General features: G+C 39.0%; 2 protein-coding genes across 2 annotated transcripts in view; one reads left to right on the forward strand and one right to left on the reverse strand.

The window, feature by feature from the left end:
- Window positions 1-6,423: 6,423 nt before the first annotated feature.
- Window positions 6,424-17,326, forward strand: LOC115197674 (B-cell receptor-associated protein 29). The gene is made up of 8 exons (XM_029759422.1): window positions 6,424-6,486; window positions 7,488-7,596; window positions 10,461-10,561; window positions 11,408-11,555; window positions 11,920-12,055; window positions 12,384-12,480; window positions 15,941-16,041; window positions 16,676-17,326. The coding sequence occupies exons 2-8, from the start codon at window positions 7,505-7,507 to the stop codon at window positions 16,712-16,714; spliced, it is 714 nt and encodes a 237-aa protein (XP_029615282.1). The 5' UTR covers window positions 6,424-6,486; window positions 7,488-7,504; the 3' UTR covers window positions 16,715-17,326.
- Window positions 17,327-21,671: 4,345 nt separating this feature from the next.
- LOC115197675 (solute carrier organic anion transporter family member 1C1-like) overlaps window positions 21,672-25,694 on the reverse strand; it is a 37,609-nt gene continuing 33,586 nt past the window's right edge. The window contains exon 15 of the mRNA XM_029759423.1: window positions 21,672-22,344. Coding sequence (XP_029615283.1) covers window positions 22,110-22,344 — 235 coding nt within the window. The 3' untranslated portion in view covers window positions 21,672-22,109. The remainder of the gene's footprint in view (window positions 22,345-25,694) is intronic.

Genomic DNA, 25,694 nt, shown 5'->3' on the forward strand with positions numbered 1-25,694 from the left:
GAGAGAGACGAGGGAGGAGAGGAGGAGAGAGGAGAGAGAGGGAGAGAGAGAGAGAGCGAGAAGAGCGAGACAGAGAGACAGAGAGAGACAGAGAGAGAGAGAGAGAGAGAGAGAGAGAGAGAGAGAGAGAGAGAGCACAAAAACTATACCTACCTTGGGCCTAAACATCAGCACCACAGGTAACTTCCACAAAGCTGTGAACGATCTGAGAGACAAGGCAAGAAGGGCCTTCTATGCCATTAAAAGGAACATAACATTTGACATACCAATTAGGATCTGGCTAAAAATACTTGAATCAGTTATGGAAACCATTGCCCTTTATGGATGTGAGGTGAGGGGTCCGCTCACCTAGAACTCACAAAATGGAACAAACACTAAATTGAGACTGCATGCAGAATTCTGCAAAAATATTATCTGTGTACAACGTAAAACACCAAATAATGCATGCAGAGCAGAATTAGGCCGATACCCACTAATTATCAAAATCCAGAGAAAAGCTGTTAAATTCTACCACCATCTAAAAGGAAGCGATTCCCAAACCTTCCATAACAAAGCCATCACCTACGGAGAGATGAACCTGGAGAAGAGTCCCCTAAGCAAGCTGGTCCTGGGGCTCTGTTCACAAACACAAACACACCCCACAGAGCCCCAGGACAGAAACACAATTAGACCCAACCAAATCATGTGAAAACAAAAAGATAATTACTTGACACACTGGAAAGAATTAACAAAAAAACAGAGCAAACTAGAATGCTATTTGGCCCTAAACAGAGAATACACAGTGGCAGAATACCTGACCACTGTGACTGACCCAAACATAAGGAAAGCTTTGACCATGTACAGACTCAGTGAGCATAGCCTTGCTATTGAGAAACACCGCCATAGCCTGTCTTCTCTTGAGAGCCAGGTCTGCCTATGTACACACTGCCCACAAAATGAGGTGGAAACACAGTGTGCCATCACAGCAGCAAGATCTGTGACCTGTTGCTACAAGAAAAGGGCAACCAGTGAAGAACAAACACCATTGTAAATACAACCTATATTTATGTTGATTTATTTTCCCTTTTGTATTTGCACATAATATGACATTGGAAATGTCTTTATAGTTTTGGAACTTTTGTGAGTGTAATGTTTACTGCTAATTTTTTTTGTTTATTATCTACTTCACTAGCTTTGGCAATGTTAACATATGTTTCCCATGCCAATAAAGCCGAGAGAGAGAGAGAGAGAGAGAGAGAGAGAGAGAGAGAGAGAGAGAGAGAGAGAGAGAGAGAGAGAGAGAGAGAGAGAGAGAGAGAGAGAGCATGAAAGAGTGTCATAGTCCGTATAAGTAGGTGGCAGGGAAGTCAGGTGCAGGAGAAAACAGAGTGGTTTAAAAATGGAATATTTATTTCCAAAACCAACGTAGAAAAATAATCCGGGTAAAACAATAACCCGTCGCACACCGATACAGAAAAAACACGTACATAACAAACAAACAATCACCGACAGAGAAATGAGGGGAAGCAGAGGGTTAAATACACAACATATAATTACTGGGATATGAAACAGGTGTGTAAAGAGACCAGACAAAACCAATGGAAAATGAAAAACTGATCAATGGTGGCTAGAAGGCCGGTGACGTCGATCGCCGAACACCACCCGAACAAGGAGGGGCATCAACTTCAGTAGAAGTCGTGACAAAGAGAGAGAGAGTGTGAAATGGAGAGAGAGAGACTGAGAGAGAATGTATTTTTTTGTAGATGTCTTTGTTTTTATTATTGAACAAAATATTCAAGTAAAAAAATGAATCCAAAATAAAGTGACATTCACAAAGATATATTATACAACACATCCAGTGATATGCCAGAACTGTCACGCCCTGACCTGAGAGAGACGTTTTATTTCTCTATGTGGTTAGGTCAGGATGTGGAGTGGGCATTCTATGGTGTCTAATTCTTTGTGTTGAGCCCAGTATGGTTCCTAATCAGAGGCAGCTGTCTATCGTTGTCTCTGATTAGGAACCATACTTAGGCAGCCTTTCCCCCACCTGTAGTTGTGGGATGTTATTTTTGTACTGCTCGTTATTAGCCTGCAAGACGTTACGGTCTTTTGTTTATGATTTTGTTGAAGTGTTCTGGTTTATAATAAATAATAAGATGAACTCTCACCACGCTGTGCTTTGGTCCCCTCCTTTCGACAGCCGTAACATGGTCCACAAACGGTTCCCTGATTCTGTCAAATAAATCTGCTTTTTATTTGACTTTATAGTCTATATAATTTTGTGGTATGTAACTACATTTTTCAGTCCTCCAGTTTGTAATAGAGGGTGAATATGAGGCTATCCAATTGATGACAATACAAATATTTTGCAGGAATTAGAATACAAAACTTTCTCTGACATTGTTTACCTATATTTACGTTTCCCAACAGACGTAGATAATGGTGGCGATGGATGGATCTAAATTCCTAGACACAATTAAACGACAGCACATACAGTACGCCGACATGGTGTCACAGGACCACAGCATATGTGTTTAAAAATAAAAATCAATTAAACCTTTATTTAACTAGGCAAGTCAGTTAAGAACAAATGTCTTACTTACAATGACGGCCTAACCCCAGCCAAACCCGTACAACGCTGGACCAATTGTGCTGCCGCCCTGACTGACTCCCAATCACTGCCGGATGTGACGCAGCCAGGATGTAATAGGGTTACAGAGATATTACTTCCTGTTTGGGGTTTTAGGCTGGGTTTCTGTACAGCTCTTTGAGTTAACAGCTGATGTAAAAAGGGCTTTATAAATACATTTGATTTGATCTCCAACATAGATGTGATACTTGCCTGTGCATTACATCCGTTCTGGCAGGAGCATAGTAATTACTATAAACTGTCTTAAATTGCAGTAGTTTTATGTCTTAGGTTGTAGGAGCAGGTAGGAACATTTTCACAATGGTTCTCCTCAATTTCTTCCTTTAGATTCGTTTCCCTTTTTGTCCTTATAGGTCCTGAACAAGAAGCTAGAGTTTCAATCAACCCTTGATATAAGTTGGTAATAAACTGATTTGGTGTACAGTAGACGGCTTCTTTCACTATTTATTCTATGCTAAATGCCTTTGGTTCATCCAGATTCTGTTAAAGAGATTGAATAAGATGTCTGAGTTGTAAGAATTTAAAGAAATCGGATAATCCAACTCTTTCTTGTAATTGTATTGAATGACAGTAGAGAGCCACCTTAGTACACAAGCTCAACAGGACTTAAAGGTGCTGTCATTAAACTCTGAAGTTAAGGTGGGGGAAAGAGGAGTATTTCAATTATTGATGGCAATTTTCTATTTCACTTGACAATGAGGATTAGGATGGATAGCTTTTTCTTTTGAGAGCCTTTTCGATTCATTATCCAGTCTAAAGTTAGACTATAGCATCCTCTGCTGGACAATTTACAAAATGTCTTGGCAAAATGTCCCCAGTGTACAGTATATAGTTTAGAGACAGGCCTAAATTATAATGTCATGTATACAGTACATTCAGAATGTATTTTTCCCATATTTTGTTGTGTTGTAGCCTGAATTTAAAATGGATGAAATATACCCCATAATGTCAACGGGGAATTGTGTTTTTAGAAATGTTTACATCTTAATTGAAAATTAAAAGCAGAATTGTTTTCAGTCAATAAGTATTCAATCCCTTTGTTATAGCAAGCCTAAATAAGTTCAGGGGTAAAAATGTGCTTAACAAGTCACAATAAGTTGCAAGGACTCAATAGCGTTTTTAACATGCTTTTTGAATGAATACCTCGTCTCTGTTCCCCACTCATACAATTATCTGTAAGGTCCCTCAGTCGAGCAGTGAATCTCAGGCACAGATTCAACCACAAAGACCAGAGAGGTTTTCCAATGACTCGCAAAGAAGGGCACTTATTGGTAGATGGGTAAAAAAAAGCATGATGAAGTTATTAATTACACTTTAGATGGTGTATCAATACACCTAGTCACTACAAAAATACAGGTGTCCTTCCTAACTCAGTTGCCGGAGAGTGAGGAAACCGCTCAGGTATTTCACCATGAGGACAATGGTGACTTTAAAACAGTTACAGAGTTTAATGGATGTGATAAGAGAGGATGGATCAACATTGAGGATGGATCAACATTGTATTTACTCCACAATACTAACATAAATGACAGAGTGAACATAAGGAAGACTGTACAGAATAAAAATATTCCAAAACATTTATCCTGTATGCAATAAGGCACTAAATTACTTCTGCATAAACTATGGAAAACAAATGCACTTTTTGTCCTGAAAACAAAATGTTATGTTTGAGGCAAATCCAAGTCTTTATATTTTCAAGCATGGTGGTGGCTGCATTATGTTATGGGTATGCTTGTCATCGACAAGGACTAGGGAGTAAAAAAAAAAAAACAGAAAAAACAGAATAGAGGTAAGCACAGGCAAAATCCTAGATGAAAACTTGGTTGTCTGCTTTTTAACAGACAAATTCACCTTTCAGAAGGACAAAAACTTAAAACACAAGGCCAAATATACACTGGAGTTGTTTACCAAGATGACATTGAATGTTCCTGAGAGTCGTAGTTACAGTTTTGACTTAAAGACTTGAAAATGGCTGTCTAGCAATGATCAACAACCAACATGACAGAGCTTGTAAACATGTTTAAAGAATAATTGGCAAATATTTTACAAAGCTTTTAGTGATGTGCAAAGCTCTTAGAGAGTATTAAAGTCTCACATTGGTAATCTCTGCCAAAAGTGATTCTAACACTTATTGACTCAGAGGGTTGAATACTAATCTAATCAAGATATATTATTGTTTTATTTTCCATTCAGAAACATTTTTGAACATTTTTCTTCCACTTTGACATTACAAAGTATTTTGTGTGGATCGTTGACAAAAAAATTGCATTTAATTCCATTTTAATCCCGCTTTGTAACACAACAAAATGTGAAAAAAGTCAAGGGGTGTGAATACTTTCTGAAGACACTATACAATTATCATGAACAAATTGATACGGAAGGTAGGAGAAACAATACATTAAAGTAGTTCTACATACTCAAAATACTTTCATTGACCCAGTAATTGGTGATCCCCAAAGATAGTAGAAATCTTTCTGATTGAGAGGGGGTCAAATACTTATTTCCCTCATTAAAATGCAAATCAATTTATACAATTTTTGACATGCGTTTTTCTGGATATTAGAGGTTAGAGGTCAACCGATTATGATTTTTAAACACCGATACCGATACTGATTGTTGGAGGGCCAATAAAAGTCGATACCGATTAATTGGCCAATTTTTATATACATATATTTGTAATTATGACAATTACAACAATACTGAATGAACACGTATTTTAACTTAATATAATACATCAATAAAATCAATTTAGTCTCAAATTAAAAATAAAACATGTTCAGTTTGGTTTAAATAATGCAAAAACAAAGTGTTGGAGAAGAAAGTAAAAGTGCAATATGTGTCATGTAAGAAAGCTAACGTTTAAGTTCCTTGCTCAGATCATGAGAACATATGAAAGCTGGTGGTTCTTTTTAACATGAGTCTTCAATATTCCCAGTTAAGAAGTTTTAGGTTGTAGTTATTATAGGACTATTTCTCTCTATACCATTTGTATTTCATATACCTTTGACTATTGGATGTTCAAATAGGTACTTTAGTATTGCCAGCCTAATCTCGGGAGTTGATAGGCTTGAAGCACAGCGAAGAGCTGCTGGCAAATGCAGGAAAGTGCTGTTTGAATGAATGCTTACGAGTCAGACTGCTCTATCAAATCATAGACTTAATTATAATATAATAACACACAGAAATACGAGCCTTAGGTCATTAATATGGTCAGTGATTATGTTAAGATTGAATGTTTTTTTATAAGATAAGTTTAATGCTTGCTAGCACTTTACCTTGGCTCTGTGCTGCACTCGCATAACAGGTAGTCAGCCTGCCACGCAGTCTCCTAGTGGAGTACAATGTAATCGGCCATGATCGGTGTCCCAAAATGCCGATTACCGATTGTTATGAAAACTAATTAATCGGCCATTCCGATTAATCGGTCGACCTCTAGTTGAGATGTTACGTATCTCAGTGTTTAGGTTGAGCCAAGACATCAGCAGCTTTATTTGCAGTGAAATGGTTAATATCTCTCTAATATGGAATATTAGAGAGGCCTAGATCCTAAGTCCACAGACTAAATGGCAATGCCTTGATACTATGAAACACATTCAAGTTGAACCTTATTTATTAGTTATCTTCAATACAATGACAGGGGTTTACTTTCAGCTTAGAATACCGCATGGTCATGGCTTTATTTAAGGGCATAGGGGTCTTGTTCAAGTTGTTCCCAGGTGACGTCAGGGCTTAAGAGGCTGGTCATGAACAGCTGTTGTGCAGGGCGTGGGGTGGGGTGGGTAGGTGGGGGTTTCAGAGGAGGGGGTGGGGGTATGTTCCGTCCTGGTCTAGTTCTAATCTACCATATTTGTCGGGTAAGATTCAAACTCTATTTCTGCTTGTTTGGGTGTGTCGACATGGTTCCCATGTACAGTATAGAAAGCAAGATAACGTACTGTTGATTTGACAAATGATCTTTAGGTGGTCAACTGTGGCGAAGTTAGAAAATAACTTGAGATATAAATAACATTTGGCTGCACTGTATTTGTAAATGCATGTTAACAGTTAACATGTTAGCCACTCGTGCTGTAGAGCAGTAGGAATAGTTATAGACTATTTCTGGTGTCTCTATTGTTTTACCAACACCAACGTTTCGGTATACATTGTTATGATATCTCCACAGTGCCCACACTGTTATGTAGCTAAAGAACCGCTAAAGAATTTCTCTTCTGGTCAGATCAGGGAAATTTACTCAGTTGATTAGATTATTAAAGGAACTTGTAAAGGTTTGCATTGTTTGCATTCGGTTCAAATTCCATTCATATTTTGAACATGGACTCAGTGATAGAAAATAGGAAAGTCCAAAAAGTAAACACTAAACTAAAATAAAAACTATATTCAGGTAACATGTGTATAATCATATGTTATTAACCCTCTGTAATAACTTGTAATCATCACGCCACTGTTACCTAGTATACATTGATAAGAAGTGAATAGTCAGTGTATTGTTGGTCTATCGTCCCTCGCAGTCTTTTTCTGTCAGAACCACATGACAGTCTTCCCTGTGGCTCAGTTGGTAGAGCATGGTGTTTGCAACACCAGCATGGTGTGTGCAACACCAGGGTTGTGGGTTGGATTCCCACGGGGGGCAAGTACAAAAAAAAAAAAAAAAAGGATGAAATGTATTCATTCACTACTGTAACTCGCTCTGGATAAGAGCATCTGCTAAATGACTAAAATGTAAATGCAAACACAGATTAAGGAGCCTTGTGATGTTTTGTACATAAGAACAAAAAAAATGTAGCTCAGTTTTGCCTGCTGGATATTGAATTGTGCGTTTTATGTATGTATTTACAGTGTTGTTGTTTCTCCACAGTGGACTCCCAGCATAAGATGACTCTCCAGTGGACTGTGGTGGCTATCTTCCTTTATGTGGAGATAGCTGTCATTCTGATCCTTTGTCTGCCTTTTATATCTGCCAAGAGGTGGGGAATCATATCCATATCCATCTAGCATTTCACCAGGTTGAAGCGTTAAGCCTTCCCTCGTGACATTTGGCCAAAACTGTAACATTTACAGTCCAATCCCAAATTATTGGCACCCTTGATAAAGATAAGCAAAACAAAAAGTCTGTGTCTAATAAATAATACAAATACTGAGCTATGGGACATTTATATTATTTGAAACTAATACAGTTGAAGACGGAAGTTTACAAACACTTAGGTTGGAGTCATTAAAACTCGTTTTTCAACCACTCCACAAATGTCTTGTTAACAAACTATACTTTTGGCATGTCGGTTAGGACATCTACTTTGTGCATGACACAAGTCATTTTTCCAACAATTGTTTACAGGCAGATTATTTCACTTATAATTCACTGTATCACAATTCCAGTGGGTCAGAAGTTTACATACACTGAGTTGACTGTGCCTTTAAACAGCTTTGAAAATTCAGGAAAACGATGGCATGGCTTTAGAAGGTTCTTGTTAGGCTAATTGACATCATTTGAGACAATTGAAGGTGTACCTGTGGATGTATTTCAAGGCCTACCTTCAAACTTAGTGCCTCTTTGCTTGACATTATGGGAAAATCAAAAGAAATCAGGCAAGAACTCAGAAAAAAAGATTGTAGACCTCCACAAGTCTGGTTCATCCTTGGGAGCAATTTCCAAACGCCTGAAGGTACCACGTTCATCTGTACAAACAATAGTATGCAAGTATAAACACCATGGGTGTCACGACTTCTGCCGAAGTCGGTCCCTCTCCTTGTATGGGCGGCGTTCGGCGGTCGACGTCACCAGTCTTCTAGCCATCGCCGTTCCACCTTTCATTTTCCATTTGTTTTGTCTTGTTTTCCTGCACACCTGATTCACATTCCCTCATCAGACTAAATCTATATTACCCTCTGTTTCCCCCATGTCTGTGTGTGCAATTGTTCTTTGTGTTGGGTGTTACGCTACAGGCTGGCTTGCGCTAGGTTTGTTTCAAACCTAGGTTTGTTTGTTTTGTTTAATCCGGTTCATGTTACCGTGGTTGTGCTTTGTGCTGCCTCGCCTGTGCCTTTGGGCCAGGGTGTATATTAAAGTTCTCCTGTTATCACCCATCTCTGCTCTCCTGCGCCGGACTTCCCAGCAACCAGTCACTCACCCCGTTACAATGGGACCACGCAGCCATCATACCGTTAAGGAAAGAGACGCGTTCTGTCTCTTAGAGATGAACGTACTTTGGTGCGAAAAGTGCAAATCAATCCCAGAACAACAGCAAAGGACCTTGTGAAGATGCTGGAGGAAACAGGTACAAGGTATCTATATCCACAGTAAAACGAGTCCTATATCAACATAACCTGAATGGCCACTCAGCAAGGAAGACGCCACTGCTCCAAAACCGGCATAAAAAAGCCAGACTACGGTTTGCAACTGCACATGGGGACAAAGATCATACTTTTTGGAGAAATGTCCTCTTGTCTGATGAAACAAAAATAGAACTGTTTGGCCATAATGACCATTGTTATGTTTGTAGGAGAAAGGGGGAGGCTTGCAAGCCGAAGAACACCATCCCAACCGTGAAGCGCAGGGGTGGCAGCATCATGTTCTGGGGTGCTTTGCTGCAGGAGGGACTGGTGCACTTCACAAAATAGATGGCATCATGAGGGAGAAAAATTATGTGGATATATTGAAGCAACATCTCAAGACATCAGTCAGGAAGTTAAAGCTTGGTCGCAAATGGGTCTTTCAAATGGACAATGACTCCACGCATACTTCCAAAGTTGTGGCAAAATGGCTTAAGGACAACAAAGTCAAGGTTTTGGAGTGGCCATCACAAAGCCCTGAGCTCAATCCTATAGAACACTTGTGGGCAGAACTGAAAAAGCGTGTGCGAACAAGGAGGCCTACAAACCTGACTCAGTTACACCAGCTCTGTCAGGAGGAATGGACCAAAATTCACACAACTTATTGTGGGAAGCTTGTGGAAGGCTACCCGAAATGTTTGACCCAAGTTAAACAATTTAAAGGCAATGCTACCAAATACTAATTGAGTGTATGTAAACTTCTGACCCACAGGGAATGTGATGAAAGAAATAAAAGCTGAAATAAATCATTCTCTCTACTATTATTCTGACATTTCACATTCTTAAAATAAAGTGGTGATCCTAACTGCCCTAAAACAGCGAATTTTTACTAGGATTAAATGTCAGGAATTGTGAAAAACTGAGTTTTGGCTAAGGTGTATGTAAACTTCCGACTTCAACTGTATATACAATTCAAATACTGAGCTATAATGTAGCAAACAAATTGGGTAATTATATTATTTTATACTAATAGAATTGATCAGAGAAAGACATTTTCTTAAACAAGTAACAATTTTTTGTCTCAAAAAGTTACAAAAAGTTACAAGTTACTACATCAAGCTTCTGACTTTACAAACTTGTTGGATGCATTTGCAGTTTGTTTTGTTTGTGTTTCAGATTATTTTGTGCCCAATAGAAATGAATGGTAAATAATGTATTGTGTCATTTGGAGTCACTTTTATTGTGAATAGAATATGTTTCTAAACACTTTAATATTAATGTGGATGCTACCATGACTATGGATGGATAATCCTGAATCGGGAATATCGGGAATCGGGAATATGGGGAATGATGAGTGAGAAAGTTACAGAGCATCAAAGATCATCCCCTCAAGACATGCTAATCTCTCACCAGGTTAGCATTTCTTGGTGGTATGATCTTTGACCCTCTGTAACTTATTTACACAGACATATACAAAGAACCAAGTAATTTTGGTATAATCCCTTGTTGTCTGTAACTACTCATTCTCTAAGTTTCTAACTCTTACTTTCGCTTTTTGCAGATGGCGATCACTGTTCAACCTGAGTATTTGGAACTGGTTCGCTCCGTATTGGAACAAGGGTTTCTTTACCATGATACTCATTCTCATCATTCTCTTCTGCGGTAACTCATCATACTTGCAGTATATTGGTTGGGTCTTTGGTATGGCAACACTGAATCTATTGTAGATAGATAGAACGTTTTCCATAATGACACCTTTTATAGGATTGCGGGTTATTCTCCTTGTTCTATAGTTTCATCTCATAGTCTAGTGACATATTATACACATAACAAGACATACAAAGGCATATACGTGCTTATATCAACAAGTTATAAAGCATTATACGTGGCCTTACACAGTGTTACAATCAGTCCTGCAGTCCAGCGATCCTCAACTGGGGACCAGCTGGTGATTTTATTTGGCCCCAAATGTGTCATTTTTTATTGTTGGACATAAAAGACCAGAAAACCAGCTCCAAGGGATTTTCATTTTGGAAATGTGTTCCAAAGTATTCCCAAGCATTATAGGGAGATATATAGTATGTGATCTATACAAATGTATAGATCACATACTAAGGTCTGAAATTATTATGTTTTTGTCAAATATTATATCTGTTTGGGCTTCATGGAGTCAATTTGCAGTCTACAAATTCTTTGGAACTATTTTGCGGCCCCCTGACAGCTGAATCTAGTGATAATCCCTGCTGTAATGTCCTATAGTTACTACACGTCACTGTTACACCTGTTCCCTGTTTCCACCCTAAGATGCTCTGAGAGAGGTGAGGCAGTACTCCAGTGCAGAGCCCGTGGGAAACGGCAAGCTTATTAACTTCAGCATGTTGTTATACTAGTAATCAGTTCTCTATGCTCCATACACTGTCCCCATGTGAGAACCCTTTGAATAACCTTTTTTTTAAAGAGCGTAGCTATAGACACTAATACAACTGTTCCCTGTATCTCCCTCCTAAGATGCTCTGAGGGAGGTGAGGAAGTACTCCAATGCAGAGCCCATGGGAGAAGCCAAGCTGAACCCCAACCTGTTTGACCACCTCCACATGAAGCTGTTCAGATCCCAGAGGAACCTCTACATCTCTGGCTTCTCCCTCTTCCTCTGGCTGTGAGTCCTACTTTATATTATCACTCAGGAAAGTCAGGTTGGTTTATCATAGATGACATACAACAACTTCCTGGGGTTAGGGTTGTGGTTGAAGCTAGTTAGGGTTGAACTGGGATGTGATCATTAAGTTAGGGTTATGGGTAGGGTTGTGGTTAGGGATGCAAAAGGTTTTCCAGAAATCCAGGTGGAGGATTCCTGAATTTTCTGCTTATTCCTTCCTGATTCCACAAATCTTCCAACCTGGATTTCTGGAAAACTAGGGACTTTTGGGAAAGCTACCAGAATTTTTTAACCCTAGTTATGGTTGAGGCTAGGGTTACTTTGGGTTAGTGTGTCACTAATTTATCACTTCTTGCCCCTGTAGTGTGATGCGGCGAGTGGTGACTCTGATAAACCAGGTGGCCATCGCTACGGTAACAGGGACCAGCCTGCAAACCCAGGCGGAAAGCGCCAATCAGGCAGCCAAGAAGTACCAGGAGGACAACCTGCTTCTGAAACAGGTGAACACCAGAGTCAGGAAGAGGGCCTGGAAGGGGCATTATCTGACTTTATATGTACAGTAGAGAGTCGATAGTCATCTCTCGTGGAAGACTTAAAACATAGTTACAAATGTTTAACAAACTTAAGCTAGCCAAGGAGTTGTGAAGGGTATTTTTGTCAGATGATGTCATTGTTGTGTTTCTTGTTTGTGTGCACTTTATTGCACCGTTATGTCACCATGTGATGTACGAAATTGTTTTCCTAACTGACAAATAAACCATTCATTCATGCATGAGAACATTTACCTCACAATAAAATAACTAATATAAGAAAGTGCTGTCTGCTCAGGCTCTGCTGGATGAGGAGAAAAACACAACTGCAGGCAAACGGCTACTGAGGAAGGAGGCAGAGAAGTTGATGGAGGAACTGAAGACTGCAGAGGATGGTGGGTAATCAGGAAGTGAATCAAGAATTAAACTGTTTAATGTTTACTTTGCATTTTTTGGATTAACTAAATTTAAATGGAATTGACCACCAAACCTGTCTTCAAATCAAGTTTTATTTGTCACATGCTTCATAAATCCTCTTGACGTTACCCTAGGATAGGGGGCGCCACAGCGCATTTTGAAAAGAAATCGTTCCCATTTTCAACGGCCTACTAATCAAAGTCAGAAGCTAGGACATGCATATACTTATTTTATATGGATAGAAAACACCCTAAATTTTCTAAAACTGTTTGAATGGTGTCTGTGAGTATAACAGAACTCGTATGGCAGTCAAAACCCCGAGACCGATTGAACCAGGAAGTGGGAATCTGAATTGTCGACTCGACTTCACAGCCTTAACTATAATTCACAACGTGAAAAAATGATAATTGAGCACTTTCCAGTGCTTCCACTAGATGTCCACAGTCTTTACAAAGTGTTTTGAGGGTTCTGCGGTCGAAACTCAGTGAAAGAGACGATGTGGCAATTGGTCACTGTAGTAGGGCCATGAGCATTGTGACGTCGGCGGCCGTGTCTGCCCCCACCTTTGGAAACCTTTTGAAACACAATGAAATCGTCCCACTCGAATCTGATTGGCTCTCTTGTTGAAACAGGCCCTGACGATTATTTTATACAACGTTTGACATGTTTGAACGAACCTAACTAATAGCAAACAGTCATTTTGCGTTAGCCAGGTGCCGCGCACGGATCAACATTTGATTACAGCCTTAGGACGCGCTAACAACAGGAAGCTAATGGAACATAAAGCATGGACTTTTTCGACCGAAAATACATTTGTCATGGACCTGGGATATCGGGAAGTGCTTTCTGATGAAGACAACTAAAGGTGAGGGATTATTGGCGATATTATACAAGATCAGATGTGATTTGCAATTGTTCAAAGATGGCGCCGAGCTAGGCTTTGGAGCTCATTTTCTGGGGTATCGCATCCCATTTGATCTCAAAGTGTGATTACCCTGTAAAGTTAATTTAAAATCTGTTATGGCAGGTGTTTTCAAGAGATATTCATCTATAAATCTTAGATTGACAATATAAAAAAAAAAAATCGTTTTCGAATAGTAATTTATAAAATTGTAGCACTGTTTCCCGGGACGCATTTTATGGGAAAATAGTTAGTCAACGTCAGGTGCCGATGTAAAATGCTGTTTTTATATAGAAATATGACCTTTATTGAACAAAAGATTGCATGCTGTATGTAACATGATGTCCTAGGTGTGTCATCTGATGAAGTTTGTAAAAGGTTAGTGCTGCATTTAGCTGTTTTTTGGTTATATGTGATGCATGTGCTTGGTTGGAAAATTCATATGATGCAATTTTTACAAAGTACTCCTCTAACATAATCTAATATTGTGCTTTTCCTGTAAAACCTTTTTGAAATCGGACAACGAGGGTCGATTCAAGAGAGGTGTATCTATAAAACGATATGAGACAGCCCTATATTTGAAAAAATATATATATTGAATTTCGTTATGCTAATGTCGCTAGGAGTTTTCGCTGGAAAATGATCCCGCTAACGGGATGCTATGCGCAAGAGGTTCATAAACTAACAGTGAAATGCTTACTTACGGGCAGTGGTGGAAAAAGTACCCAAATGTCATACTTGAGTAAAAGGAAAGATACCTTCATAGAAAATGACTCAAGTAAAAGTGAGTCACCCAGTAAAATACTACTTGAGTAAAAGTATTTGGTTTTAAATGTACTGAACTATCAAAAGTACATTTAATTGCTAAAATATACTTAAGTATCCAAAGTCAAAGTAAAAGTACAAATCATTTCAAATTCCTTATATTAAGCAAACCAGATGGCGCCATTTTCTTGTTTTATTTATTTAAGGAAAGCCAGGGGCACACTCCAACACTCAGACATAATTTACAAAAGAAGTGTCTGTTTAGTGAGTCCTCCAGATCAGAGGTAGTAGGGATGACCAGGGATATTCTCTGTTTAGTGAGTCCTCCAGATCAGAGGCAGTAGGGATGAGCAGGGATGTTCTCTGTTTAGTGAGTCCTCCAGATCAGAGGCAGTAGGGATGACCAGGGATGTTCTCTGTTTAGCGAGTCCGCCAGATCAGAGGCAGTAGGGATGACCAGGGATGTTCTCTGTTTAGTGAGTCCTCCAGATCAGAGGCAGTAGGGATGACCAGGGATATTCTCTTGACAAGTGTGTGTGAATTGGACCCTTTTCCTGTCCTGTTAAGCATTCAAAATGTAACGACTACTTTTGGGTGTCGGGAAAAATGTATGGAGTAAAAAGTAAATTATTTTCTTGTGGTGAAGTAAAAGTAAAAGTTGTCAAAAATATAAATAGTAAAGTACAGATACCCCAAAAAACTACTTTAGTAGTACCTTAAAGTATTTTTACTTGAGTACTTTACACCACTGTTTACAGGCCATTCCCAACAATGCATAGAGAACAATATAGACAAGAGGAATAATTAAACAATGACGATAACTTGGCTATATACACAAGGTACCAGTCCTGAGTCGATGTGCAGGGGTACGAGGTAATAACTTGGCTATATACACAAGGTACCAGTCCTGAGTCGATGTGCAGGGGTATGAGGTAATAACTTGGCTATATACACAAGGTACCAGTCCTGAGTCGATGTGCAGGGGTACGAGGTAATTGAGGTAGATATGTACATGTAGGTAGGGGTCACGCATAGGGCTGATGTGGTGACTGTATTACCACCACACCGGTGATCACGAGTCATGAAGGCAGTGAAATTCCACGTGACCATTTAGCCATGGTAATTAGGCCTTCTCCAAGCTCTGATGCTATTGATGGTCATTGGCAGCCTATCAAACGTGCGAACTTCATATTATAAAATAATACCACGGAATTCTAAGCAAATCTTGTCTGCTAAATGAACTTGTGTAGCCCACAGCCATATGGCATAGCCAGATCAGGACCTAACATAAGGACAACTCAGAGTATGCTTTTCTGTTCTTCTAAAATAGATGACATTTTCTTCATATCATGCTTCCGTAGACCTGTCTAAAATAAATAATGGATTTATTGTGAAGGTGTAGACTATATTACATGGATTTATTGTGAAGGTGTAGGCTACATTACATGGATTTATTAGGACTTTTTTTAAATGTAGATGTTCCAAAGGTCTGCATCAGTGTCTTGTAGGCTATGTGTGGAAGCCAGGAGATGCTAAATGTGTTTTTGTTAATTAACAGTCAATTAACAGTCAATTACCGTGAGACCGACAGTTATTTGCTTGACAATCACCGGCTGCCGAAATTTTGTGACCTCCATAGCCCTAGTCTAGCACATCAGAATAATAGCTTAACTTTTGCATACGTAGGCTGTTGTATCCAATTTCAAAGACAGTTGTTATGTATGAAATCTATATGTCAGTATACGTGAGTGAAGTGTGTGTTGTCTGTGCAGCTGTGCGTAAGTCTAATGCTGAGGTGGAGGCCATGAAGAGGCAGACTAACGGTCTGACAAAGGAGTATGACAGACTGTTGACAAAGCACAACGAACTACAGGTAATATACACACACACACACACACACACACACACACAGTCTTGTAGAACTAACCTTGTGGGGACACACAATTCAGTCCCATTAAAAATGGGTCACATTAACCCTAAACCTAACCCGTACTCAACCTAACCCTAACCCGTACCCAACCTAACCCTAACCCGTACCCAACCTAACCTTAACCCCAAAACCTTAACCATAACCCTAGCTCCTAACCCTAACCCTAACCCCAAAACCTTAACCATAACCCTAGCTCCTATCCCTAACCCTAACCTTAACCCTAACCTTAAACCTAATTCTAACCTTAAACCTAATTCTAACCCTAACACTATTTCTAACCGTAACCCTAAACCTCCTTGTGGGGACCAATAAAATATCCCAGTTGGTAAAATGTTTGTTCATTCACTATTCTTGTGGGGACTTCTGGTCCACACAAGTATAGTTAAACATGTCCACACACACAAAACACACACACACACGTCAATGCATCATGGTAGGCATATTTGTGATTGGTTCTCAATTCATTTGACCCTAATCTACCCCCAATAAATGAATCGCAAATAACTTTTCACCAACATCGATAGGGCTGATTTCACCACTTGACTGTCTATTTTGTTTATTACTATTTGAAATTCAGAATCTTCAGGGTGGAGCTGGAGACAAGAAGGATCAATAAGGACTGGATCCAAATCGTTGATCCAGATGACTAGTGTCAAATACAGAAGGTAGCCAGCCACAGCTGAGTGACTTCACATGGAGACCAGCTATTCACTCTTCATTCATCTCTGTCTTATGTATACTGTACTGTGCATGGGAAAAGGTACAGTTATTCAACACTTGTTATTCAATGTATCCACATGTATTTGTATTGTAACTAAGATAGGGAGCTAAACTTGTGTCATGTTTGAAGAAGGAACAGAGGATTTTGTGTCTGTAAACATATAGTCTTAAATTCCTCCTCTGGAGCTCATGTAATGTCCTTGGTTAATTGCTTTGCCGTTTTAAATCATAGTATAGTACATTAGTACTTTGAGTATATACGATACAAGTATTATACTCAAAGTGCATTATGCTAATATGCAGAGCTTTCAGCTTATGAAATGCAAAATCACGTTTTACATCTGTACCCAGTAGGCAAAACTGGTTGAAATGATGTCACAGTTTACAACCAGAACTGGTTACGTGGAGGGTATACCCTCAGATCAACTGTGAATGTGTTTTTGCTGAGTACCATGAAGTGGCATGATCCTCTTGTGTTCAGTGATTAAAAGACAAGCATTTGAACAAATCCAACGTTTGAGGCATTATGTACAGTATACGGAAAGCACAAACTGAAGAGGTAATGTAGATCAGATGTAGGAAGACAGGACAGGTAATGTAGGTAATGTAGGAAGACAGGACAGGTAATGTAGGAAGACAGGACAGGTAATGTAGGAAGACAGGACAGGTAATGTAGGAAGACAGGACAGGTAATGTAGGAAGACAGGACAGGTAATGTAGGAAGACAGGACAGGTAATGTAGGAAGACAGGACAGGTATTGTAGGAAGACAGGACAGGTAATGTAGGAAGACAGGACAGGTATTGTAGGTGAGATGGGGGAAGGCAGAACAGGTAATGTAGGAAGACAGGACAGTGGATACTGTACATTTTGAAAAACTGTACATTCATTGTTAAAATGATTAAGCACACTAGTGACTTTTTGGTTTATTTGAAACACCAACTTTTCAAATACTCAAATATAGGCAATTGTTTATTAAAAAAAACTAAAGGCAATTGCTTATTTTGATATTCAAACACAGGTCTCAGAAAACAATACTTGAAAGTATTTGAATATATGAAAGTTATTTGAAAACCAAAAAAAAACATTTATTTGATGTCTGACAGATATTTTATGAAGAACCAAAAACTACAACAGTTAGTTGAATTAGATCATTAGTAGATGAATTGGAGAAAAATACATTTAAAGATGCTAAAACATGAACATGTCTTGATCTAAATAATGGAAGTAATGTAAACCAAACAGGTATTTAGCTAGATCTAGGCAATTGTTTATAAGGGACATGTACTCATCTCAAAATTAGAGTAGAACACTTTTTCATTAAAATACATAAAATACATTTTCCTAATGAGTGACATAAGGTAACGCAGTAACACTTGACATCAAGTTCTTATAAACATGTAGTAACTGTGATTATTACAACAATAGCAACATTGTTGATACATAGGATAGGACTTCAGAAATATTGGAGTTATTACACAATAAGGAAGAGGAACGATTGCTTTTGTGTACAGTAGTTACAAAACCACCACTCAGCTCATTGCTATGCAATTTAAATGTGATTACCAAAAGTATTATGCATCCTGCTAATGAAATGTTGTTCTAAAAGTAATTACAGTGTAATTACAGTAATTACAGGCTCAATAACAGTTTAATATTACTGAGAATGCTAACAACTGTTAAATTACGGCTATTAAGTGTAAGGGGACTAAATACCCCAAAACAGCCTCCTTGAATCAATGACAGCCATATAGGTGGAAAATCATGTTCATTTGTATTCTAAGTAAACTATCCCTTTAAAGATGGTATAGTGTGTGTTTTGAAACAAGAACATAGACATGGACAAAGTGGTTCAAAGTTGTTTTTTGCTAAGCATCCAACTTTCTGTTTGCAATGTTTACAAATGGCTTTTCATTTCTCTGCAGTATTTTCAGGTGTCATAATATGAATTGCAACTTTCAACCTTTTCAGTGGTATGTTGAAAGAGCCATGCAGTAATTAATTGTCATAACCTATTCATATTTATCTGTACAAAATATCGTTGGTTGGTTTGACTTCGTTATGTACACCTGGGGTATGTTCAGGAGAATGTCCATTTACAGAATGTTCAGATAGAAATGTATTGTGCAGATCAAATATGACTGTCAGATAGATTGGAATAGAATAGGAGATTGTATTTGCTTTATTCGTTCTATTTCTATCTGCAACATGCAGTTCTTGATACAGCCCTGCCATTAGTTGAAGGCAGCCAATCCAATCGTTTCTGTTCCAGATACCACCCTCCCTTTAGTTGAAGGCAGCCAATCCAATGTTTTTGAAAAGTTGCACTTCCAGAAATCTGTATTCAAATATATTTGTTGAAGTATTAATTTTGGAGGGATTTGTTTTCAAATAGTCTCCTCCAAAGTAACAATTTATTCCCCCCCCCCTACTAATAATAGTTAGCATGTTAAGCATGTTAAGAACTACAGTTATCCCAGGTCTGCAATCAGGTAGATTAATAATACAGTGAGGTATTGGTGTGTTTTCTTGCCAACTCCTATGATCGTTGTCACAAACAGATCTGGGGAAGGCTAGAATCAAGTTAAGGTAAGGACTTAAAATGTAACTTTTGTGCGTGAGGTCATTGCATTTTATCTGGTCATTGTCCACCTGAAGTGATTAGTCTATGTATGGAACTAATGCATGGAACTAATGTACGGAACTAATGCATGGAACTAATACATGGAACTAATGCACGGAACTAATGCACGGAACTAATGCATGGAACTAATGCACGGAACTAATGCATGGAACTAATGTACGGAACTAATGCATGGAACTAATGTATGGAACTAATGCAAGGAACTAATGCACGGAACTAATGCACGGAACTAATGTATGGAACTAATGCATGGAACTAATGCACGGAACTAATGTACGGAACTAATGCACGGAACTAATGCACGGAACTAATGCACGGAACTAATGCACGGAACTAATGCACGGAACTAATGCACGGAACTAATGCACGGAACTAATGTATGGAAGCGGAACTGGAACTGTTCTCTCAAATGTTTACATTTAATAAATATAAAATACTAGATAATACTGGCACAGTCATGTCGTTCAGATTTTAAACCAAAGCCAAGAAATAAAAAACATGACCAACCCACAGATCCCATTTCAAATACAAACATAAAAACAACAATTTCTACATAAACCATTAACAAACAAAAAACGACATTCCTTTCTACAAAACAAAACTGGTTCCATTTAAGTACAGTGGCTTGTGAAAGTATTCACCCCCCTTGGCTTGGTCTTCATGGTGCTGCTTGCTTGGTGGTGCCCCTTGCTTAGTGGTGTTGCAGACTCTGGGGCCTTTCAGAACAGGTGTATATATACTGAGATCATATGACAGATCATGTGACACTTAAATAAAGTTCACCTGTGTACAATCTAACTAACTGTGTGACTTCTGAAGGTAATTGGTTGCACCAGATCTTATTTAGGGGCTTCATAGCAAAGGGGGTGAATACACCACTTTTCCATTTACATTTTTTTTTTTAAACAACTTATTTTTTTCATTTCACTTCACCAATTTGGACAATTTTGTGTATGTCCATTACATGAACTCCAAATAAAAATCTATTTAAATTACAGGTTGTAATGCAACAAAATAGGAAACTTGCCAAGGGGGATGAATACTTTTGCAAGGCACTGTAAAACACAAATGTGATTTTTTAACATTCAAGAAATGTATTTTTGTTCCATACAGTCATGAGTCTACACACCGCATGCAGTCTTCTTTTGCTGCCTAAAAATACAAAATAAAATGGATTAAATCAGATATTTCCCCCCTATCGATCTACACAACCTACTTCAAATTTATAAGTTAAATAAATATTACAAATTCATTTTCCAAATTACTAAGAAATATAAAGTGGGGATGTATTGATTGTGTAAGAGTTAATACTTGGTGCAAGTACCTTCAGCAGCGATTACAGCTGTGAATCATTTTTTATAAGGTTCTACCAACCTTGCAAAACTCTTAGGGCAACATATATCCATTGTTGTTGTAAAAATGGCTCAAGCTCAGTAAATATTTACACTCAACAAAAATATATACGCAACATGTAAAGTGCTGGTCCCATATTTCATGAGCTGAAATAAAAGATCCCAGAAATGTTCCATGGTATGGGCAGGCATAAACTATGGACAAACAACACAATTGCAGAGACAACATCCTGAGGCCCATTGTCGTGCCATTAATCCGCCGCCATCACCTCATGTTTTAGCATGATAAATGCACGTTGCACGTTCCATGTTGCAAGGATCTGTACACAATTCCTGGAAGCTGAAAATGGCCCAGTTCTTCTATGGCCTGCATACTCAGACATGTCACCCATTGAGCATGTTTGGGATGCTCTGGTTCCTGCCAATATCCAGAAACTTCGCACAGCCATTGAAGAGGAGTGGGAATGATCAACTCTATGCGAAGGAGATGTGTCAAGCTGCATGAGGCAAATGGTGGTCACACCAGATACTGACTGGTTTTCTGATCCACGCCCCTACTTTTTTTTTTTTTTAAAGGCATCTGTGACCAACAGATTCATTTCTGTATTCCCAGTCATGTGAAATCCATAGATTAGGGTCTAATTCATTTATTTCAATTTCCTTATATGAACTTTAACTCAGTAAAATCTTTGAAATAACTTTCTTTCACTTTTTGAAAATGTGGAGTTGAGTAGATCTGAAGAAAAAATATCTAATGTAATCCCTTTTTAGATAAAAAATGTAATGCAGCAAAATGTGAATACCCTGCAAAGGGGTGTGTGTACTTTCACTAGGTACTGAATAAACAAAAAACAGCCATTTTTTTTCACATCATCTACAGGAGTACAGTACAAATAGACTTTATGCTCTTCTCTCCTCGCTAAATCGCTTGTATTCAGGGTGGAAAAATACTTAAAAAGGAGATGTCAGGGCATGTATTGGGGTCAGTGGAGCAGGTGCACAACGGTATGGAGTACCAGCACAGGGTACTGACACTTTTCACAAAAAATATTTGCTGAATATTCACCCAAAAAGAATTAACACTGGTACTGTCAAAATGATTACCGTTGTAGTGAACGGTGACAGTGCAAACATGGGCCTCTCAGACTGTTGGCGAACTTGCTAAACACAGTCTACTCCAACAGGGTTAACACACTTGGGGGAGATCACAACTAGCTTTATGTAGGCAAAAGTCGCTACACCGACACCTGTTTCATTCCGTCTTGGAGTCGATCTATGTTGAGCTATTGAGGACCATCAAAGGCGTGTCTCCCTGTCAGGGTTACAGTCCAGCGCTCTTACAAACTGGTCACAGTGTAAAGAGTTGTTGCTCTCCCCTTTCCTGAGAGACTCGGACTCCATCTCTACATTCCCATTGGTCAGTGCCATTTTCTCTTCCTGCTTGACGTGCCTCCCGAGTAGAGCGAAGCCCAGTATACACAGGAAGAAAGAGACAGTCCTCAGGCCCATAGTCAGACCCAAGTATACTACCCTAGAACAGAACAGAGGAGAGATTATGGTTAGGGATAGGATCAGAGTTAGGATTAGGGTGAGGGATAGTTTGAGTAAGGGTTAGGATTAGGGATAGGGTCAGAGCTAGGATTAGGGTTAGGAATGGTGATAGGGTTAGGGTCAGAGTTAGGGATAGGGTCAGAGTTAGGGATAGGGTCAGAGTTAGGGATAGGGTCAGAGTTAGGGATAGGGTCAGAGTTAGGGATAGGGTCAGAGTTAGGGATAGGGATAGGGTCAGAGTTAGGGATAGGGTCAGAGTTAGGGATAGGGTCAGAGTTAGGGATAGGGATAGGGATAGGGTCAGGGATAGGGATAGGGAAAGCCAGTATACACAGCAAGCAAGAGATAACCGCTAGGCTACCTGCCATCTGCTAAGAGTTTTGGGCCTGTAACCGAAAAGTCCCTGGTTCGAATCCCTGAGCCCTCAAGGTGGAAAGATCTGCCGTTCTGCCCTTGAACAAGACAGTTAACCAACAAGAACTGCTCCCCGGGTGCTGATGGCGTAGTTTAGGCAGCCCCCCCACATCTTTCAGAATCAGAGGGGTGGGTTAAACGCGGGGAAAAAACGTGTCAGTTGAATGCATTCAGTTGTACAACTGACTACAGTCGGTATCCCCTTTCCAGTCCTTAGGACCAGAGCCAGACCCAGGTATACTATCCTAGAACAGACCAGAGGAGAGAGTGAATCAGGGCGGCAGCTAGCGTTGGACTAGTAACCGAAAGGTTGCAAGATCGAATCCCCGAGCTGACAAAGTAAAAATCTGTTGTTCTGCCCCTGAACAAGGCAGTTAACCCACTGTTCCTAGGCTGTTATTGAAAATAAGAATTTGTTCTTAACTGACTTGCCTGGTTAACAAATAAAAATCCTCTGAATAAACTAAAATAGGTTACACTTTTACATGAAGGAAACATTTAACGGGGTTGTAAGTGTTTGAAGTAGACTATTCTAAACTAACACTTTACATTAGTGTACATTAATGTTAACTGTTGCCCTAAAATAGAGCAGAGAGCATGAACACTAAAAACATGGCACAGTAAAACAAGAAAATAAGTATTTACTAAAACCAATGTAGGCTACCCCTATCCAAAGAGATGGAGCTATGGAGCTGTACTGTAGAGGTTCACTAGGGGGGAATTCCCACCTGAGTTAAGCATCCGACCTTAAATTTAGGCATGAAAATAGCATGCTATTCACCAGCTATTCACTTGGGGTGGAGATGGAATACATGAATGTGTGTCTACAGAGACACCGTATTCTGACATTGACTTAATTCCCTCATAATTCCACCACCTTTACGTGTGAGGAAACCATGAAAAAAGTCTAGCGGACCTACCGAAATTATATGGCCTTTTAACTTGAAGGGATGGGCATTCTTGAATGTGTTAATTATCGGCTACCCTGACTTTCTCTGTTTCCTGTCATGTAAAATATTAGTCACTATCAGTATCAACCGTCAGTAAGCCTAATAACCACATATTCACCTGCCACTTTACTGTTCGTTCCCTTAAGTTGGTATAGCCTACATTATCATTCCATTTCATTAAATTGTTTCATTTACTTTCATTTGGTTCCTCTGTAAATGCCGTCACGGCTGTGTGGTTGTTGCTGACAATCATTAGTAAAAGTTGATCATATATATAAAAGAAAGACATGTAGGCTAATTAAATTGTTCTGGAGTGGAGAGCACACCAAGCCGTAACGGTTTGAACCGACGCATGACATAATACTTGGCCCGTGGTTAGTGCAGGCAATAGAACAGTGTATAGCCAACTATTGTACACTAATCTCCTTGTTATAATTCTATGTACACTAATCTTCCAACATTACCATGGGTTGAAGAAATGAATGTGGCAATTTTCTGAATGAAAACCCACATTTTTATTTATTTCATGCGTAAAGGCTCTCCAAACCTGTTTATGATTCGTAAGTACTTTCCTAACCCTAAAATATCTACAAAATCAGAGTATTTTTTTAAAATTGGTTCTGAAATGGAGAAGAAAATGCATATATTTAGATGACTTTCTTTCATTGATCCAACAAAATCAAACTAAAAGGGTACAGAGTATTTAAAGGGATGCCTTAAGATAAATGGACTGAAAACCCTATTGAATGAAAACCGCAAGAGATAATCCGTTGGCCAGCAAGTGTGAGGGTTTTATGTTTTGATCGCTGGAGAAAATTGTAAAACCAGTCATATGGTATCAAACTGAAGCATATCAACATCCCACTGAGCACCACTGGTTGAATCAACAATGTTTCAACGTCGTTTCAATTAAATTACGTTGAACCAACGTGGAATATATATTGAATTGACGTGTGTGCCCAGTGGTATATCATTTTATTTCACAGTCAAATTTATGAAATGCTGGCTTTATAACTTGCAAGAATGACATTCGGAGAGTCAAGCTATAGACTTCTGTAGCCATGCATAAAAGACAGTATAGTGCCAAACCTACTGAGTTGATTTATGATTTGAATTATATGTATAGACTTTTAACTGAGGAGGAAGTCTGGGTATCAGCGTTTCTGTGGAACCCTGCAGAACGGTATCCCAAAGGCATCCCTTAGTCACATTAAGAGAGATTGGGGATCGTCATGTAATCAAACTTCGGTTATTGCCATAAATGATTATGCATTACTAACACTTGTCATCTTTTCTGTTTTCTTGTACTTTTCAAGTCTTTTGCAGTCGCTCTCTTAGTTAAGAGCCTGAGGGAGGAAGAGAAAGTCAAAATCTCCAACTGAAATGTTATTATCAGTTCTTCAATAGGACGGGTAATGGCAGATAGGAGGGGTTAGAGTGTTCTTAGTGCGATTATGAATTCAGTCCGGGGCCTTATGCCATGGAAGCAGATTACATAACCAAAGCCCATAAGTCTTGGAGGTGTGAACATACAAATTAATTTTGAGAATATTAATCATGTTTTCTTTTCTGTTGTATAATGTTGAACAGTATGGATTTGGATTCTAGTTTGAAATATATTTATTTATTCATGTTACCATACCAGAACTTATTGATTACTTTACATGTATAAAGAATGCATATGTTAGGGGTCAAGAGGAACTAGGTGTGTTGAAAGTTACTGAGTGATATGGAAAGTTACTGAGTGATATGGAAAGTTACTGAGTGATATGGAAAGTTACTGAGTGAGACAAGTGCAGAAAAAGTGCAGAAAATTAATATCGCGGAATCAGGAGCATGGGGGGGGGGGGGGGGCAGGTAGCCTAGTGGTTAGAGCGTTGGGCCAGTAACCGAAAGGTTGCTAGATCAAATCCACAAGCTGACAAGGTAAAAATCTGTCCTTCTGCCCCTAAACAAGGCTGTTAAC

The sequence above is a fragment of the Salmo trutta genome, chromosome 7 (assembly GCF_901001165.1).
Source record: "Salmo trutta chromosome 7, fSalTru1.1, whole genome shotgun sequence".
Classification (NCBI taxonomy): Eukaryota; Metazoa; Chordata; class Actinopteri; order Salmoniformes; family Salmonidae; genus Salmo; species Salmo trutta.